General features: G+C 40.3%; 1 protein-coding gene across 2 annotated transcripts; it reads right to left on the bottom strand.

Annotated features, from left to right (window-relative positions):
• Positions 1-703: 703 nt before the first annotated feature.
• On the bottom strand, positions 704-16297 carry LOC145493308 (uncharacterized). 2 transcript variants are annotated; one of them, XM_081472749.1, is made up of 8 exons: positions 15753-16297; positions 15496-15610; positions 9813-10550; positions 9106-9267; positions 7955-8080; positions 6694-6802; positions 3476-3729; positions 704-2788 (listed from the first exon to the last, which is right to left on the bottom strand). In XM_081472749.1, the coding sequence occupies exons 2-8, from the start codon at positions 15566-15568 to the stop codon at positions 1986-1988; spliced, it is 2265 nt and encodes a 754-aa protein (XP_081328875.1). In that variant the 5' UTR covers positions 15569-15610; positions 15753-16297; the 3' UTR covers positions 704-1985. The 2 variants fall into 2 exon arrangements, with proteins under 2 accessions (XP_081328875.1, XP_081328874.1); XM_081472748.1 differs by lacking the exon at positions 15753-16297 and having other exon boundaries at positions 15496-15708.
• Positions 16298-16626: the final 329 nt, after the last annotated feature.

Below are 16626 nucleotides of genomic sequence, written 5' to 3'. Positions count from 1 at the left end.
AAAACGCATCAAATGTTTTCCGTCCACACTACGCCGGAGAAATTTGAAAACGCAACAATCGTGTGGACAGAAAACATTTTGAAAACAGTGACTTCACGATAATCATGCAATTTTCCTGCCTGAGTTTTCTTCAAACATACATCCAAAATGACCGGTGACTGTAGCGTTTTAAATTCCTCCGGCGTAGTGTGGGCGGAAAACATTTGATGCGTTTTCAGGGTGAATCCTCCGTTTTCAAATTTCTCCGGCGTGGTGTGTACGGGGCCTCAGTGATTCACATTCTCCAAAATATTGGACATTCGTCATTTTGCGTTGTTAGGGAGTTTTAGCAATAACGACGGCGACGCCGAGGACGCCACCTTGTGAAAAATGGCTGGTCATTTCACGTCCTTGTGTTGCAGATGACGGGTAAGAAATGTACCAAGATTCAAAACGCACGTGCAGAACCATTGTTGTGCTCATTAAACCTTTTGTTTGGCGATTTTCTCGTTGCCGTTGACGTATTGTTTTATGTAAGGTCTCTATCCTAATCAATCTTGACGTCCATAATGAGAATGTGTTGAACATTGCAAGATGATAAGGGCAAGTCGATGGGACGTTATCCACGCGCCCCTCCCCCTAAAAAAAACTGACCCCTGACTTCTCCACCCAAACCTGGTAAAATACTCCCCTTTCAAGCCCAATCGTTTCTTTCACTAAGTCGTATTTTCCCGGTCTCACTTTATTTTAAACACAGTTAAATCTACTTCAAACTTTACTATTACTTAATGCAACAAGTTGTTGATAAATGATACACAATGACCGAATAAAATAATCTATAACGTACAACAGATCATTACATTGGTCTACTTACACACAATTTCCAACTGAAATAAAAAATATCAGTTAACGTTTCATACGCCGAGAAATATAATTTTTAAATGTCATGTAATGCTGTGTCCGTTCTTAACTTCTTTCATCTACGTTTGACTCCGATTAGTAGAATTTGCTCTGCTAACACTCAAATGAAGGCACAAATGTTCTCTGAACTAAAAATTTTCTAAACTAGAGCTTAATGTTGAAAATATCTTCCAACAGGTTATTTGTAGAATGTTCGCAGGAATCTGCACCAAATCTTAAATGAGTTCAGTCATGGTAGTTTGGGTTATTTTGGCCACGTACTGAAATACCTCTAAGATAGAAAAAGACCAAAGAGATAATAATAAACCACAAAGGAACAAGGATGGCTAGGGATGGAGAAGATTAACACGGATAACAAACGAAGGACTCTTCTAGATGTGCAAACCATGACGTAGCTCCTTTAACATGTAAGCCTCAACGTTCTTCTAAGCTTATTCCATTTTCATGCTCGTTATCATTTCTCATCCCCGCTTCCTAAATGGTTCCTGTCATTTTTTGAGTTTTACTCTACAAAGTCAAACCACAACTCTTTGGTTTCCAGTCCGCACAGTGATTTAACACTACGTTTGTAACAAGATCTAAACGCTCGCTTTGGGCTCCCTGTCAACTTCCGACGAGGTTAGTCCAAAAAAACAACTTAAAACAAATCACGAGATTAATTACTAATCCAGGGGGGGGGGGGGGGGGAGGGGTTATTGATAATGTCCACTCACGTTTCACTGTTTAGATATATGCAAGAATACAATCTACAGTTAGTTGAGTTATGTCCCGCTGGACGCAGGATTAAGTTAACTAAGTATAAAATCTACAAGTAAAAGATGGTCTTCACACTATAAAATAACACTACTTATCTAACGCTACGTATGGTTGATTACTGCATGACTGAGGCTTAACTGGGATGTTCATCGAAAGGTGACACTGGTTTGGTTTCACGGCTGTGGTCAAAAGCCTTGTGGAAAAGGACGCCATTTCGATGTTCATCAACTAAATTTACATTTTACAAGTCCTGATATTAACTCAAGAATACTTCACACGCGTGTAATCTCGCTATAGGAAGATAACACTAAAGAGTTCTGTTCGGACAGTTAACTTTCCTCTTCGTCAACTTCTTCATCGACCATCTCCTGATCTCCTTCTTCGGTGGCCTCCACGAACTCCACCTTGGACCCATCCACGTTTACCAGCTCCAAATTGACTTCCGCCTGCTTCACTTCCGGTACATAGACCGCCATTAGCGCCGCAGCACCCTCGGCATCCTGGGAAGTGACGCCCTCGAAGATCTCCTTGCCCGAGGAAGAGTCCTCCTCCATGGCTTCCTGGGTAACCCCCATCTGATGCTGGCTGGCGGAGACCAGGGCTTCCACAGCGGCCTGCAGAGCGGAGTCGTGGGAATGAGCTGAACCCGCGGCAGCATTGGCAAGGCTGAGCTCCACCGTCGCCATCTCTACCTCGCCGCTCGCCTGCACCACCTCCGTCACTTGCTGTCCACCGCCCTGGGCGTCTTCTCCCGATATCAACGAACTGGCATCAACGGTTGAGGTCCCTTCGACGCTTTCAGCCGCAATACCCGCCTCCACGGTCTCCTCTGTTTCCATGGTAACACCGCTGGCTGCTGCAGACTCGGCTATGACGTCAACGTTGACGTAGCCGTCTTCCTGCTCTCCAGTCTCGTCAGTCTGACTGCCTTGGTCCACTCCGGTGTGTTTGCGTTTGATGTGCTTGGTGAGCGAGGATTTCTCTTTGAACTGCCTGTTGCAGACGTCACACTGGTAAGGTTTCTCGTCTGTGTGCGTCAGTTGGTGCCGGCGAAGGTTGTAAGGGCTGGCAAACTCCTTGTTGCAGGTTTCACAGATGTGCAGAGTGACTTCTTTAGCTTTCACTTTGGCCTCTAAGGAGCAAATAACAACAAAAGCTATTAAGATAAAGCTACGAATTCTTTGACTTTTTACACGTCCATTAGCTGTGTAGGAAAATGCGAAAAACTTCGTCAATCAATGTTACATGTCAATGCTACACAACATCGATGTTACGTGAATATCCCTGGAAACATAAAAAGCGAATTACGAGGAAAGAGTAAATAGTCATCACAATTACTTTATTGATTTATTTACTCCAACAGCAAGAAAGCTGTGTGAACATTTAGCAGGAGTAAACCATCTCTGAAAGTCCACGACTCAAATGATTTTCAATTGCGACACAGGTCTCAAATATACTCTGCACAAATCAACAGCGCGATTTATCATCACGTAATATATCAAACACGAAAGATCGTGTTTGACCAGATTTCCAACACCAAGAAAAGAGTGGAAAGTACGACGCGTAGCGCAGTATTTTTGTTGATCTTCGAGGTGTTTAGAAATACTATCAAATACTGAGTGTTTGATATATGTTCTCAAACGAATCTGAATCTAAGGAGAAAACGGAGAAATATAATCGTAAAAATCTACGCTAATAAAGATCAGATTTTCAAACATTATCATTGTCATGATTTTCTTTTATTAAACGCGATGAATTATTAACTAGTTTGAGAAATACAAGAGAAACAATTAATTCTTTAAAGCAGAGTGATCCCTACCTTTCTTCTCGCAGTTCAGCAAGTGTTTGCGCAGGTCTCCCTTGGTCGGGAAGGTCACGTCGCAGAAGCGACACTGTGCAATGGGCTTTTCTTTGTTCTTGTTGTCACCGCACACTTTACGGATGTGTTTCTTAAGGTGAGAGAGTCGTCCAAACAGACTGCCGCACTCATCACACTTGAACGGCCGCAGGTGATCATGGCGAGTCCTGATATGCATGGTGACTGTGGAGTCGTGCCGGAACGCCATGCCACACCTAGACAAGTAAAAAAGAAAAAAAAAACACTGGTGAACAAACATCGTAGGTAATAGCCTCCCCCGAGGGGGAGGGGGGAGCTCCCATATAAAAAGGACGGCGGGTGCTCGTCGGAAGTTTGAGAAGAACCCATCAGAGGTACCAGGATCGTGTTTTATGGGCGTGGCTTGAAATTTTTTTCACCTCATAACAGGTACCAATACTAAAACAACACATTAACTGACACTCATAATATTTAACAGCAATTTGTTTAAAGACGATGGTGAATGAGACGAAATTAGCAATAAGTTGATTGTCAAATATCTCCTGACACATTTCTTCGGCTCAATACCCTATAAGGTACCGAGAAAGCTCTTGCTGTGGACTGTTTGAGGCTGAGCACCCCAACAGTAAGAGGTACCAAAACCGGTTTTTTAACCCCTAAAGACTACGAGGAGCACACCCGTCTTTTTCACATGGTAATAGCCAGAGTAAACATCTCTATCTTGATAAATTTACAATATTTAGAGAGGAAGCCACATCAGCCTTAGCTGGTTTTCATGTGAGTCCTCTATCCTTACAGTGTTGGTTTTTGTGGAGGGAGGAAAACCGGATAACCTGGAGAAAAGTCCTCAGAGCAAGGCGAGATGTAAAAACGAGCTCAGCCCACCGGGCCGGAATCGAACCCGGGCCACATTGCACGGTGGGAGGGAGCGCTCTCACCACTGTGCCATCACTGCTCCCCAGACTTTGACTTTGATCAACAAAGTGTCATCAATTATGTCGAAAATTTAAAAGCCTGTAACAACCAATCAGAAACTCGTACCCAGGATCTTTAGCTTTCCATCCTCCTTCATTTCCATTCCCCGAGCTTGAGAAAAGGAGAGGCCGTTGACAGGACTCTCTCCATTGCGAAGAACTAAGGGCGCGTTTCTTTGGGGTGATCTGGATCAGGATCAGTGATCCAAGATCACTCGGATCATGGTGCATCAAAACAACCGGTGAATCCGCTCTGGTTACGGATTCATCGGCTCCTTTGATGCCCCATGATCCGAGTGATCTTGGATCACTGATCCTGATCCAGATCACCCCAAAGGAACGCGCCCTATAAGTATCTCCGGGTTCTCGTAACAGACGGTCGATGAAAATGGTAACAATCTCTTAGAATGGAATAGATGCGCAGTGCTTTTCACATCTTTAACTTGTTCCGCCAAGTCTATACCGCGTAGCTCTAAATTTTAACCCTGTGTGAAGTCTTAGGGTGTATCATGTGCATTTACTGTTTATTATGCTGTTCAAGGTGTTGTTCTAACTTTTGAGTCAATGAATGAAACCCTGGTGTGTAACCATTCAAATAAAAGCTGTCGAGCGCTGCTTTTACATGTTTCTTTTTTTCCCTCAAATCTTACAAAACGAGATCTAGAGTTTTAAAAATAAATAAACAAATACATAAATAAAAAAATTTTGTCACTGTCAGGAATGAAAGGGTTTATACATGTACATTCTCGTTTGGTTTTTGTCAAAGTTCGATAGACAAAGTTGTATCACAAGAAAAAAAACACTACCGGAAATTTTTGCAAGTCGCGGTTTTCACACTTAAAGTATTATCCCCGATTATCATTACAGAAGACTGATGGTTGGCCAAATTACATTTTAAATCATACCGGACTCCCGGGTCGTAAATCAAGAATTATTTCACGTACGTATCAACTGAACACCGGATTAGAAGTTGAAATTCCCTGGGCACGCGATGTACGACGATATTTTCAAGGCTGTCGATAAGATAAGCCTGTGGAATATCCCTTTATTAAAAACCTACGCCAAAGCGACGAGATAAAGAGCAACGTTTGAAGTTATCTTTTTAAAAAAAGAATCTTTAACAAAGATAAAACTGTTTACCAGTGTTTGCATGCAAGTCAGCCACATTTAAGACATTTAAGACATTTGAGTGTTTCCGGTCATAAACAACAAAAAATTGCGAAAGGAAATACGGACGTCCCTGCTTTCAAGCATTAAGTTGAAAGACTTTTCGCCCGATTACACATAAAGTTAATTGAACTTATCCAGAATGAGACATGTATCGAGACAGAAGGGCTCTATGGGTGGGACAAGAGCGCATGAGACCCTTGAGATGTCTGCAGGTTTTCGCGCCCGATAACTGCCGGGTCACTGAAGTAATTCAATTAAGTGGCTATCGCATTTTTCCTCTATTAGAAACATATTCACTCCATGTCTAAGCGGTAAATTTGAGAAAACCGCAAAGTGACGGCATTAAAGAAATTCGAAAACAGCACCTCACAAGACTACAACTGTATTTCGCCCAGACAACAATCAGCTAGATTGTTCGGTGTTCTGTTGTTAAAAAAACAACGCAAAAACACAAAACAAAATAAATGTGATCTGCAAGTTTGCAGATGAATTTCAGTACCACCATGGAAGGTTGTTTAGGGAAGTTCCTCTCATAACAGTGATTCGGGTTAAAATCTAGCACTCACGATTTGAGTTAACGGTTTGTTCTCATCTTGTTCCATAGCCCGCATGTCCTGCAGAACAAGCTCTCCCGCATTTTTGGCGCGCAAAGATTGCGTTGAGAGCAAAACAAGCACGAGTGCTACAAAGTAGGTTTACTTGCTATGGATTTTTGGTGCCCTTATTGTTCTCTCCAGACATGGAGTTTATAAGTTCACTCTAGTTTATAAGTAGATTTGAAAATTCGAGTATACCGTAATAACTGGGGGTTACTGTAGAGGACATACACCTCAGTGTTCACACTAAAGAACTTTACATGTTATTGTTAGAAAGGATTTTTTTAAAAATATCCATTTCAATGCTCCACTGTTGCAGTAGTTTGTGACCCTGTGATCATGATAGTGTTATTTGGCAGCACGGTATCAACTCACTGGAAGTCGATTAGATATCTTTTGGCAAGCGTGTGATTGTTAATTAAATTGCAAATATTAATTAAAATAGCATAAAAGACCACACCTGTTGCAGACATAAGGCTTTTCACCAGAATGGATCCTTTGATGTACATTCAGTTGATGAAGCCGGCGGAAGAATCTGCCACAGTCTTCACACTTGAACTTCTTGATATCTACAACAAGTGGTGCAAGAATATCACACTTGAATCTCCCAATATGAGGCACTTTTGACAAGAGTACTGATCACAAGCGTAGAATTTGAGTGTGGACAAAGGGTCAAAAATTAATTTCCCTTTGTGGAAGATGTCTCCCAGTGGAGGTCACAAAAGAAGTACATCCGGCCAGAGGAAAATAAAACAATGTCCCTTTTGAGGAGGTCAGCACACACTGGAGGGCACAAATATAGTGTTTGTGTGTGACTAGAGGCCCACAAATTTATGTCCCTTTGTGGGAGGTGTCCCTTAGTGGAGGTCACAAAAGCAGTAAGTAGCCAGAGGGAAATAAACCAATGTCCCTTTCGTGGAGGCGCGGTGGCCTCATGGTTAGTTTACTCAACTCTGGATCGAGCAGTCTTGGCCGGGGACATTGTGTTGTGTTCTCGGGCAAGACACTTTACTCTCACAGAGCCCCTCTCCACCCAGGTATATAAATGGGTACTGGTGAACTTAATGCCAGGGGTAACCCTGCGATGGACTAGCATCCCATTCAGGGGGAAGTAGAAATACTCTAGTCGCTTTGTGCTACAGAAACCGGGATAAGCTCTGGCCTGATGGGCCACTTGGCTCATATGCAGACTTTACCTTTTACCTTTATAATGGGTCAACACTTACCGGAGATCACTGGTGTAGTATTTTGTGTGTGGTAAAAAGGCCATAAATCATTGTTCCTTAATGGTAAGTGTACACTTACTAGAGGTTAGAAAGTGCTTGAATATTTTATACTAGGCTGGAATCATTTATACCCTAAAAGAGGTTCCTTCACAAATGCTAGAAGCTTAAAATGTAGCATTTGAATGTTTGTGTGTGGAAAGGACCATAACTTAGATAGTCTTCCCTTGTTTGGAGGTTGTGAAATGTGAATACCACATTCATGTGTGAATGTAAAGAACCTAATATTTTCTTTTTGTATCTGAACTTATAAACTCTTCACTGACACCTTGACAAAAATTTTAGAGGACTGATTTTACAGCCTTCTTCGGGCCAGAATTCTCAGTTTCAGCCAGGTAAACCTAAAGAGTGGCGGTAATTGACTAAGACAGACACTTGAAACATTTTTTAAATGTATAGATACTGGAAATATTTCCCATTGTACTTTTTTACACTGACCTGTGTGGATCTGTAAATGTTTCTTCAGATCTGATGGGTACTTGAAGCTTTTGTTGCACTGTTCACACACCCTAGGACCATCACTTAACTTCCTTTTTCCAGTAGGGTTCCTGACAGTGATGGGCTCTGTAGTCAATGAAAACCATTGGGCATTGTTACTATTTATGTAACATCTACAGAGCTAATTTGAACGCAAGCATTGCAATGTTTTTGTTACTATGCTGAGTAAAAAAACAGGCAAGGTAATTCAGCAAGTTGGAGATCATAACTGTGATGGTACTTTAGATATCTGATCTTCAACTGGGTGCAAAGAAAACGTAGGGCTTTTTGGGTTTTTTCAGGCAAGCTGTTACTACATGTATGATGTGCTAGCCTAAAAGTCATTCTCACTAGGCCCCTTCCCCTCCAAAAATAATAATAATAATAATGGTAATGGTAATGGTAATGGTAAGAATAAGAATAAGAATAAGAATAAGAATAAGAATAAGAATAAGAATAATTATCTCTTGTATGTGTACTGACCGAAGCCCTATGTGCCACCTAGGCACAGATAGGATAGATGATGACGATGTGTACCGACAGTACTTCCATAATTTGAATTTCCTAGTAAAGAAATTTCCTTAGAAACTTCACATTGCTATCAGGCAAGTGTTCAAAGTAAGAGTCCATTAGCCCAACTGCAAAATCTACTAGCCTTGCACTATCAAACATGACTTCCTTTGTATACTGTTAATTAGCATTAATTTGTATGATATAGTTCATGAGTTTAAGTTTTGATGGAGATGTAACCAATGCGAAGACACTGTTTCTAGCCACATTTCCATTTTCCAGACACCTTAAATTTCTGAGCTTTATGTATCTTCAACTCTCCTCTCATGTTTTGGAGATATGTGATGAAACTCTCTTTCACATGGTTAACAACTAAATGGAGTTTGCTGCTTCTCAAACCAGCAGCAAAGTCCAAACGAGACAAGCAGCACAGTTCTTCCACATGGAAAGAAGGATTTAGGTGAAATGAAATGCTGCGTAGAGAAGAAAGGCTATAATCTTCTCATATTAATTTGTAAATAATTTGGCACTCTCCCAGATGAACAGCACCCTAAAAATGAGAACAAGAAGCAACCAGCATTGAGAACCAGAGTCAAACTTACTTTGTATTGCACCTGTAGCCTCCAGTTCACCTTCTTCCAGCTCAGCCACATTGTCACCCCCTGGTTGTGCCACAGCTGCTTGAGTTCCAGCTACCATGGCAACAGTGTCTGTACCAATATCAACAGTGGCCTCCACTGACAAATCACCACCTCCACTTGAACCTACAAGATAACAACACGATAAAGAAGAATTACACACACACAAGTAAATCAAGCTACACTACGCCCTTTGCAGCTGGGGTCACATGACCAAATTTTTCCTAAAAAAATTTCTTATTATGGGCTATAACTTAAAGAATGCCAGAAATGGAAAGAGCGCATCAAAAATACCGAAATGGCCAAATTTAAAGCCCCAGGAATTAACAAGTAAGTTTATACCACAGTTTGAATTTTTGGAAAATTTAGAGGATTTGTATGGAAAATGTTGCTGGAGAGCAAGGTGTTGCTCTCCAACAACTTTTTCCATACTTTATCCATTCTTATTCTTTCAAAAATTCATACCGTCATTAAATCTCATTCTCTGATGATGGGGGCCTCAAACTTGGCCATTTTGGTATTTTCGACGTGCTTTTTCCATTTCTGGCATTCTTTGAGTTATAGCCCATAATTTTATGAAAAGTAGGTCACACGATGGCTTAGTTACAAAGGGCCTCTTGTACCTGCAAACACCCAAGGTCATCAAACTGAACAAATTTGGCAAAACATACCTTCAGTCTCCGCACTGACATCTACAGTCACTGTTTCCTGGCCACTCCCAGCTGAACCATCATCAACAGCATGAAGACCTGCTGTTAACACCTGTAGGGTTTCAGCAGACACACTCACTGCACCTCCTTGGCCAACCCCACCTGCTGGGAGATTTGAAACAAGAACAGGTCGCACTATTGGTACACCATTCTGATTGACAATTAGGAAAGAGCCACTGCCCGAGTTTGGATCTGTAATGATAGCTGCTGGGACTGTTCCTGTACCGCTCTGCATTCCAGATACGACATCTTGGAGAATTGAGGCTAACGAAGCAGGAGGTTCCGAGCCTGAAGTTGTGACATTACTAAGCAACACGCTAGCCCCTTGGTTTGGCTGGGTAAACTGCTCACTGGTCGTAGCAATGTAAGCCGCTTGTTGTTGTCCTATCTCTACTGCAGTGTTTTCTTCATTCTGCTCTTGCACTTGGTTTACAGCTTCCTGTCCCATCTCCATGGCTAGGAAAATTGGCTGAAGGTTAGCGTAAGTGCGCTGCTGCTCACTGGTCAACTGAGCTGCATTGTTGTCTGTTTCAGTGGTGTCTTCACTGCTATTTGCCGCCTCAGCTGGAGGTGCTTCACTCTGTTCACCAGTTGTGTTGCCTTCATTGCTTTGATCATTAGCAGTTTGCTCTTCCTTTACATCTGATGCTTCTTCATTCTTAGAAGAAGCTGATTCTGTGGTAGCTCCAACATTTTCTCCTACAGTGAAAAGTGTATGGTTAGCAAAAGCCTTCCAATTCAGTTAGAGCAGGATATCAGGAAGACATAATGCAACAGTCAACTCTAGTAGTGCCCATTCCTCAAGGCTAACTCCAAGGCATTAGCATTTGTTTTCAAACAGATGGCAAATTCCCAAGGGTTGAGGCAAATAAGTGGGTCAATTGCCCTGGGATAAGAGTGAAAAAAAAGCAAACGCCTTGCCCCATGCCAAGCTCATCCTGAAAATATCACTGCTTAAAATGTTACAAATCATATGGAAAGCTGTTATTCACCAACATTTAGGAAATTGCAAACATGTGACATGTTTCTATCGACTTATAGAAACACGAGTGGAAGTTTGGGAGAATGAGAAATGCTGTTTCCACAACTTGATAGAAACACGGAGAACATGTTTTCTATTTCTTTTAGAAAACACTGCGACAAAAAAAGGAAACAACTTGTTAACTTTGATTATCAACATGTAAATTCTCCTTGCTCACGCCATCATTACGTCAACACCTCGTGCTAGTTCTGTGTTTTTATCAAGTTATAGAAACATGATTTTGAATCAATCAGCATGCGTATTTTCTTAGGACTGTTTACTAACATTTTGTAGTACATGTATGTCATTCTATTTACAGTACATACTTCCATCAGTCTTAAAACTGGGTAAAAATTTCCTTGACAGCGATATACGATAGCCACTTTTGGTTTATTGTTTTCTTATTATGAAAGCCATGTCCTATTTTGACATGCACAGCTAGACTTCATAAGTGTACTATGATCTTTTACTAACAAACAAAAAATGTGAAAGATGTTCATGAAACTAATCATCTCACATAGTTTTAGCCTGCGAGCAGGTTCACCTTTGCGTCACATGTGCGAGCAGCGACGAACAAAGCGATCCGGTGGGAAGGAGTCTGGTGAAGAGGTGCCAAGAAAGTGAGCCAGCCTGCAGCTGCAGCCTGCCTTGATCTCTGTAATCTTTTAATTTCTGCTTCACCTGTGTGAAGTGAAATACCATTGGCCGAAAAGCAGGAAAGGCAAGAAAACTGTCAATCTATTATGTTTGACGAGGAGTGATTACATCCCCATGGATTCAGTAATTTACCGCACATTCTCACAGTAAAAAATAAGTTGTCCACATTTGGCGTCAGAGGAAGAGTTGAGTGCACGTATTACTGATGTTTTAACAAAGTTCCAGTAAGAGGGAACAGGAAATAGCAGTTGAGAGCATGTTCATGAATCAAGAGGTACTTTTCGTGTTGCCGACTGCATATGGGAGGAGTTAAACATTACAAACGTACAGATTGCAAGCAGGCAATGAAACAACACGAAGGCGCTTGCCCATTTACCAGCATCATCAAAGACCAGACTGCCAAAGCAAGATTACTTAGAATCAAGTGTGTGTCCTTGCTAGACATAAACATTGAAGGTTTTTCTTTGGCAAAACTTTATCAGCAACGGATATTGCACCTGCATGTTGTTATGAATAAGATTTACAATTGTCCCGAGAAATCTGAGCTGCCAAAGTTCATACTTCAGGTAAAAATTAGTTGGCTTATTATTTCTGCGGTTTCCGGGATGGAAATGAAAAATTTGCAGAGATCAGAGCAGGCTCACTTTCTGGTCTTGTGGCTTCGCTGCTCAATTTCACCCTTGCAGCTACACCATGCACACTTGTGCTTCAACATGAGCCTGCTCGCAGGCTAACATAGTTTCAGATCTTATATGGGGTTAATTTCATTTGAAGTGGTTTTAAATTGAGTGTTATAAAACCAAACCCGAAGTAATCACTCTGGCCAGACTTAAGTAGGACATAAGACTACCCAATGAACCAATCAACACTCAAAGAACAAAGAAAATACATGTAGCTTAAGTGGAAAGCACGGGAAAACGTGTGTGAGAGAGTTACGATTGGTTTTAAAATCTGGCTTTACTTCTAATTGGATGAAAACATGGTGCAACTTTTTTTAAGCCAGTCATGCAGAGTGTTAAAGGAAAACCAATACCTCATTGACATATCAGTGAAAACTACACTCTGTGATCAACATGACATGAAATTGATAAAAGAGCATGATGTTTTTGTTCTCCGCCAACTGCGAGACCAAAACCTCAATGGTGTCAAATGTTCTGGGGTTCTACCTACATACATACATACATACATACATACATACATACATACATACATACATACATACATACATACATACATACATACATACATACATACATACATACATACATACATACATACATACATACATACATACATACATACATACATACATACATACATACATACATACATACATACATACATACATACATACATACATACATACATACATACATACATACATACATACATACATACATACATACATACATACATACATACATACATACATACATACATACATACATACATACATACATACATACATACATACATACATACATACATACATACATACATACATACATACATACATACATACATACATACATACATACATACATACATACATACATACATACATACATACATACATACATACATACATACATACATACATACATACATACATACATACATACATACATACATACATACATACATACATACATACATACATACATACATACATACATACATACATACATACATACATACATACATACATACATACATACATACATACATACATACATACATACATACATACATACATACATACATACATACATACATACATACATACATACATACATACATACATACATACATACATACATACATACATACATACATACATACATACATACATACATACATACATACATACATACATACATACATACATACATACATACATACATACATATATTTTTGATGAGGCAGGTCTGCGTTTGGCAACCCAGGGGGCTGGTGTGGACCTGCCATAAAATATGTACCTAAAAACTAAAATCTAAAATTATTAAAAAAACATCCTTAGGATTCAAAAGCTACTAAAGATAATTTAAAATGACTTAAAATTTACATTTCTATTAAAATTAAGTATTAAAAAGAGTGTTTTAAAAATATAAAAATGCACTATTCTTAAATTTAATAAGGCACGCCGATGTTTTTGAGGCTAGTTTAAGTTTTTCTTTAAAAAGCTGAAGAGAAGTAACATTTCTTATGAATTTTGGGATGGAATTCCACACTATAGGGCCTCTATACCTTATGCTATTTTTTCCGAGTTCACTATGATAACGTGCTAGCGAGAAGTCGTTCGAGCGCCTTAATTTGTAACTAGTCTCATTTGTGCGAGTTCCAAGTAGGGCCATAAGCTGCTCTGGTAGAATATCATTATGCACCTGATACATTATCAATGCGAGCCTCCGCTTGTAGATGTAACTCAATGGCTTCCATTTAGCCCTTTTAAGGGCATCACAATCAGGAGTTCCACTAGGGAGTTTATGGATTAGTTTTGCAGCTTTTATGTGTAAATGCTCTAGGTCGTTAAATGAAGACAATGAACAGGATCCCCATACGGCAATGCAGTAGGTTATGCTTGGAACAATGCCTTTGTAATAGATTTCTTCAAAAACACAGGTAGGCAGTCCTTTCATAGACTTTAGGAATTTTAGTTTTCCTCCAAATTTGGAGTGGAGCATTGTCCCAGGGGTAGGCAAATGTCCAACTCCCAGGGTGATAAAAAATTTCAAATGCACCACCGCCGGGATAAAGACATGGTCAAATGCCTAGCTATTGGTAGGGAGGGGTGGGGGGAGAATGGGCTCTGAGGGGAAACCCTACTGCTCTGCTCTTCCAGTAAGACGAACTTCTTACTAAATTTGCCTTTAGGTTTACATCTTTTTACTTTAAACAAAGACTTCAGTCTGTTCAGACCGAAAGATTTGAAAAGCCACCAATCATTTATTTATTTATTTATTTATTTATTTTGGAGCATGAAGTAACTGAATGGATATTGGCTTAGAGAAACATTAAAAAAGACAATTGTTCTTTAGACAAGATAACAATTATTAGATAATTCTTTATTTAGCTCATTCATATATTTACAAACAATTTCACAAACTTGGCACATAAAAGTGTGATTCTAAGACCTTCTAACTATAGATAAAAACAGCAGAGTTTGAGCTGGAAAGCTAAATTGACCAGTTGGGTTTCTTGTAAGCTCCCCTACAACTGACAACCATCATACCACAAAGAACTTGCTTGTACAAAATGCCAACTGTATCTCAGTTCCATTGCCAAATATGCAAATTTTCTCGGAAAAATGGCGCTAAATGTACAGTATTATTGCATATATTATATTTACAAGCAAAAGACGTTTGAAAACTTGCTTTGAAATTAAAGCACAACATAAGCACTTGTAGCCTAACACAATACAACTCTGGTTTCCCATTTTCCGTGCGAGGGATGACTTAAACTGCGTGAAATAGGTCGAAATCAAACCGTAAATGTGACACCATCTGAACGAAAAGAAAGAACCTTCGACAACGCCATTTGCAACGAAATTGCTTCCACATTGTCGGGGAGCAACTACTGTAAATTTACCACTAGCAAATTAGTTCCACTAAGAAGATACAAGAATCTGGCGTCCTGTTGGGATTGAGTAAGATTGGGGAAGGATATTTATCATAGAAAGAAGTCTGGGGCGACCGCCATAACGTCTTAATCCTTTGAAGACCTGGGAAAGACTTGCTTTCTAGAGGAAGGCCTGGGTCCCGGAAAACAACAAAACTTTTCGTTCAGTTTGCAGAGAACACAGCGTCCAAACATCGGTAAACGTTGGCGAAGAAAATGGTGTGTTTGTAAGGATGACCTACGCGAAAAGCGATGACGAAATACTCGCCAACTCGGACATCGAGCGAGACAAAGTGATTGCTTACTCGATTAGCCAATTTCGGAGGCTTATCGCTATTCTAAGCTTACCTTCTTTGTTAGCAATCGTGGACTCTGCAATCGCGGCGAAAGATGCCAGATCTCCTCCGTCTTCAAACGACATCTTTAATCACTTCCCAGAAGGACGCGTCAGTATGCGAACAACCTACAACGAAACGACGCCATCGTCAAAGTAAATGACAAAAATATTGCAATCATAAGTCAATTGCTCGTTAAATTTAAACGCTGTCGAATGGTGGGCAACGTTATTTGAAGATTTGTCCCTCCATAAACATTTCTCTAGATACCTTTCGTCTATCAAATGCCTCAGAGTTCAGTTTATTTATGAGACGACAAACCAAAGCATCTATCACAAGCACGAGGTGAGGGGAGGTAGGGCCGCCATGTATATGATCACGTGATCACATCTGCGCTAAGTGATTGGCTGAAATGGGTTCTTTTTCAAAGAAGGCCTTGCAAAGGAAGATAAATGACTTTCATGATCTTTTCTGAAGCCAAAAATAGCGCGTACACCCCTAAATAACAAAAAGAAACAAAGTTTCATTGTTCTTCCTTGGAAATCCTGTTGTATAGTAGCAATAGCAAAAATGGTGGGGTGGGGGAATAGAGATTCAAACAAAAATTTGGGCCCTTCAGCTACAAAGGGGAGGTGGGGAGCCACCCTGGCCTGAATGCAGGCTAGGTACGACTGGTTAGGGAAGTACAGATCTAGGAAGATGATTGTTTAGTCATGGGACTAGGTGTGGAAAAATTTGAGATTTTTCTGTCCTTTCCTTTTGCTTTTTTTTTTCTTTTTTCTTTCTTTCTTTTTTTTTTCAAATGTGCATTTCCAGAAAATATCCATACTCCCCCCCGCCACCACTTTCCTGGGGGTGGGGGAGGGAGTTCTGTGAGACTAAATAATTTAAAGAAATGTATGAAGCTTAATTGGAACTTCCAGAGGGGTGAGGGGTCTTGGAAAAAAATCCTTCCGTGGGGGAGGTATGGATATTTTCTGGAACTACACAATACTTGGTAAAGTCATGGGTTTTTGGAGTCCTGTAAATCTTTCCTTTCTGGCCAATACCCATCCCCTGGAAGAATCTAGTTTTCTTCTGTCAAGCACGACTGAAAGTTACAATTTCTATTTATTTATATTTTTTTAAAACAAAAAGGCCCTTG

The sequence above is a fragment of the Orbicella franksi genome, chromosome 7, assembly GCF_964199315.1.
Source record: "Orbicella franksi chromosome 7, jaOrbFran1.1, whole genome shotgun sequence".
Taxonomy (NCBI): domain Eukaryota; kingdom Metazoa; phylum Cnidaria; class Anthozoa; order Scleractinia; family Merulinidae; genus Orbicella; species Orbicella franksi.
This window is presented reverse-complemented; position numbering and strand designations above follow the sequence as displayed.